Source organism: Coptis chinensis, chromosome 6 (genome assembly GCF_015680905.1).
Source record: "Coptis chinensis isolate HL-2020 chromosome 6, ASM1568090v1, whole genome shotgun sequence".
NCBI classification, from domain to species: domain Eukaryota; kingdom Viridiplantae; phylum Streptophyta; class Magnoliopsida; order Ranunculales; family Ranunculaceae; genus Coptis; species Coptis chinensis.
In genome coordinates, this window is record NC_141461.1 from 51,545,569 (window position 1) to 51,548,201 (window position 2,633).

At 40.3% G+C, this 2,633-nt stretch overlaps 1 protein-coding gene across 1 annotated transcript; it reads left to right on the top strand.

Annotated features, from left to right (window-relative positions):
• The first annotated feature begins 293 nt into the window (after nucleotides 1-293).
• On the top strand, nucleotides 294-968 carry LOC147493586 (uncharacterized). Its single transcript, XM_086567870.1, has one exon. The coding sequence runs from the start codon at nucleotides 294-296 to the stop codon at nucleotides 966-968; it is 675 nt and encodes a 224-aa protein (XP_086423996.1).
• Nucleotides 969-2,633: the final 1,665 nt, after the last annotated feature.

Consider the following 2,633-nt stretch of genomic DNA (forward strand, 5'->3'; position numbering starts at 1 on the left):
ACAATCTTCTACTAGCTCATGAGCTCCTCAGAGGCTATACAAGGAAGCATGGTCCCCAGAGATGTACAATCAAAGTTGACATTCAGAAAGCCTATGACACGGTCAGCTGGGAAACATTGATCCTAGTCCTCAAAAAAATTGAGTTTCCCCCAAGGGTCATCAAATGGCTTGCCATGTGCTTCACCTCTCCTTCTTACTCTGTATTGGTGAATGGATGCCCACAAGGTTATTTCGAAGGCAAGAGAGGGATTCGGCAAGGAAACCCATTATCTCCATATCTATTTGTGTTGATCATGGAACTACTGGGGGGTCTCTTAAAGCAGGGTCTGAACTCACGAAGTACTGCCCCACATTCAAAGTGTAGAAGACTCGACATCACTTATTTGAGCTTTGCAGATGATGTCTTTCTTTTCTATAAAGGGGAAGCATCATCTATTACTGTAGTAAAAGATTCTATTGATTGCTTCTCCACTCTTACGAGGCTCAAGATTAACTCCATGAAAACTACTATGCTCACTGGTAGTATGACAGAGGATGATGGACTTGCTCTTGCAAACTTGCTAGGGATTCAGAAGGTTACTCCTCCTGTTAAGTACCTTGGATTACCTCTTACCTCTGTGAGAATAAGCTCCAAGGACTGCCTACCTTTGATTGAAAGGATCACTATCATAATTTCTAATTGGAAAAATAGTGCTTTATCATATGCAGGAAGATTGCAGCTTATACAATCCATCCTTTCTTCTTTCCACATCTATTGGGCTAAGACCTTCATCTTGCCTATGGGGGTACTTGATAAGGTGGCCAAGCTATGCAACCGATTTCTTTTGGCTGGAGTTTCCATGCAAGCTAAAATGCATAAAGCCAGTCATGCAAAACTGAGATTACACAAGTCAGAAGGGGGGTTAAGCATTATGGACCGAGAGTGTGGAACAAAGCTACATATTGTGGGCAAGTCTTCAAAGTGGTGAGTAAAGAGGAAACTTTATAGACAAAGTGGACTTGGGAATATCACATAAGGAGTAAGCACTTTTGGACCATGAAGATACCACAAGACTGTTCATGGGCCTAGAGATGCATTTTTAAGCACCGAAACACTGCCAGAAAATTCATTCGATGTTTGATAGCAGATGGAGAGGAGACTAGCTTGTGGCAAGATCCTTGGATGTCCTCAAAACTGCTAATCCACAACAACCAAGCTTGAAACATGCTACAGGACATACTTGATGACGCCAAAGTCAGTGTATTGATTACCAATGGTATATGGAATGAGCTGGTAGCATAGTTACCAGATGGTGAACTAAAAGTGAACATTTTGCAGACGAGAGTCAACCCCAACATAGGGAAAGATCTAGTTGTGTGGACACCTTCCAATAGTGGTAAGTTTACTACTAAATCTGCATATATGGTTATAAAAAGGTAATAGAGAAGGTGTATTGGTACAAGTTGGTTTGGGGTAAATACACAGTTCCAAAGCACTCGTTCATAACCTAGCAACTATTTGCAGGGTGCCTAGCCACATAAGACAGGTTGATACACATGAGGATTCTCACCTCCTCAAGATGTTGTTTCTATGAGGCCCATCCAGAAAATTCGAAACACCTTTATTTCAACTGTGAGTATTCTTGCAAAGTATGGGTAGCAGTAAAGCAGCGACTGGGGTTACAAGCAACTATATGTGAATCTACTCTAAAATGACAGAGTATTATATGGATTAGTCTTAAAAGCTCGGTGGCTAGTGAGATAGTCAGAACCTTTGTTTGTGCCACAGTCTATGGAATCTGGAACGAATGAAACAGCAGGAAGTTCAAGAACAAAATACACTCTGTTGACACTCTCTCTAGAGACATAATTGAAAGGATGAGAAATTATCTTCAGAAAGTGATAAAGGAAGCAGAATACTCACCTAAAACCAGGAAGATCACAAACAGTGTCGGTATAGACCTTTTGCTGAAACAAAAAACCCCAGTACAAGGGAAATGGGCGAAACCACCTCTTGGCACGATAAAGATAAACACAGATGGGGCAGTAAATGCTAAAGGAGCCAGATGTGGTGGAGTACTAAGGGACCATGAAGGAGTACCATTACTCATCTACATGGGACACTCTAGTCTAAGATCGGTTATAGTCTAGGAGCTAAAAGGAATTAAAGTTGGGCTATTGGCAGCTCAATACATAAATTGTAAGAACATCATGGTTGAAACTGATTCCTTAAGGGCAGTTCAAGTGATCAACAAGGTGGAGATATGTCCTTGGTATTGTTTAGACCGGATTGTTATGATCAAAATGAACATGAGGAAGTTTGAGTCTGTTGTAGTCTCCCACGTGTATAGGGAGAGAAATAAAGTAGTTGACTGGCTGGCTAAGGCAAGTATTATAATGGATAGGTTTAGTCCTTGTGAGAATCTAAGCATCTTTTATAGCATTCCTCATCTTGAGTATGAGTTAAATGTAATAGTGGAGGATGATGCTAGGGGTATGATATACCAAAGAGGTTAGGTTGCACTTTAAATACAGGTTGAGGTCTGCCTAACCCTAACTTTTTTAAAAAAAAAAAAAAAAAAAAAAAAAAAAAAAAAAAAAGATTCTTTTCCTTACATCGTGTCAACACCTTGGAAAGGTTAGACAAACAGTCA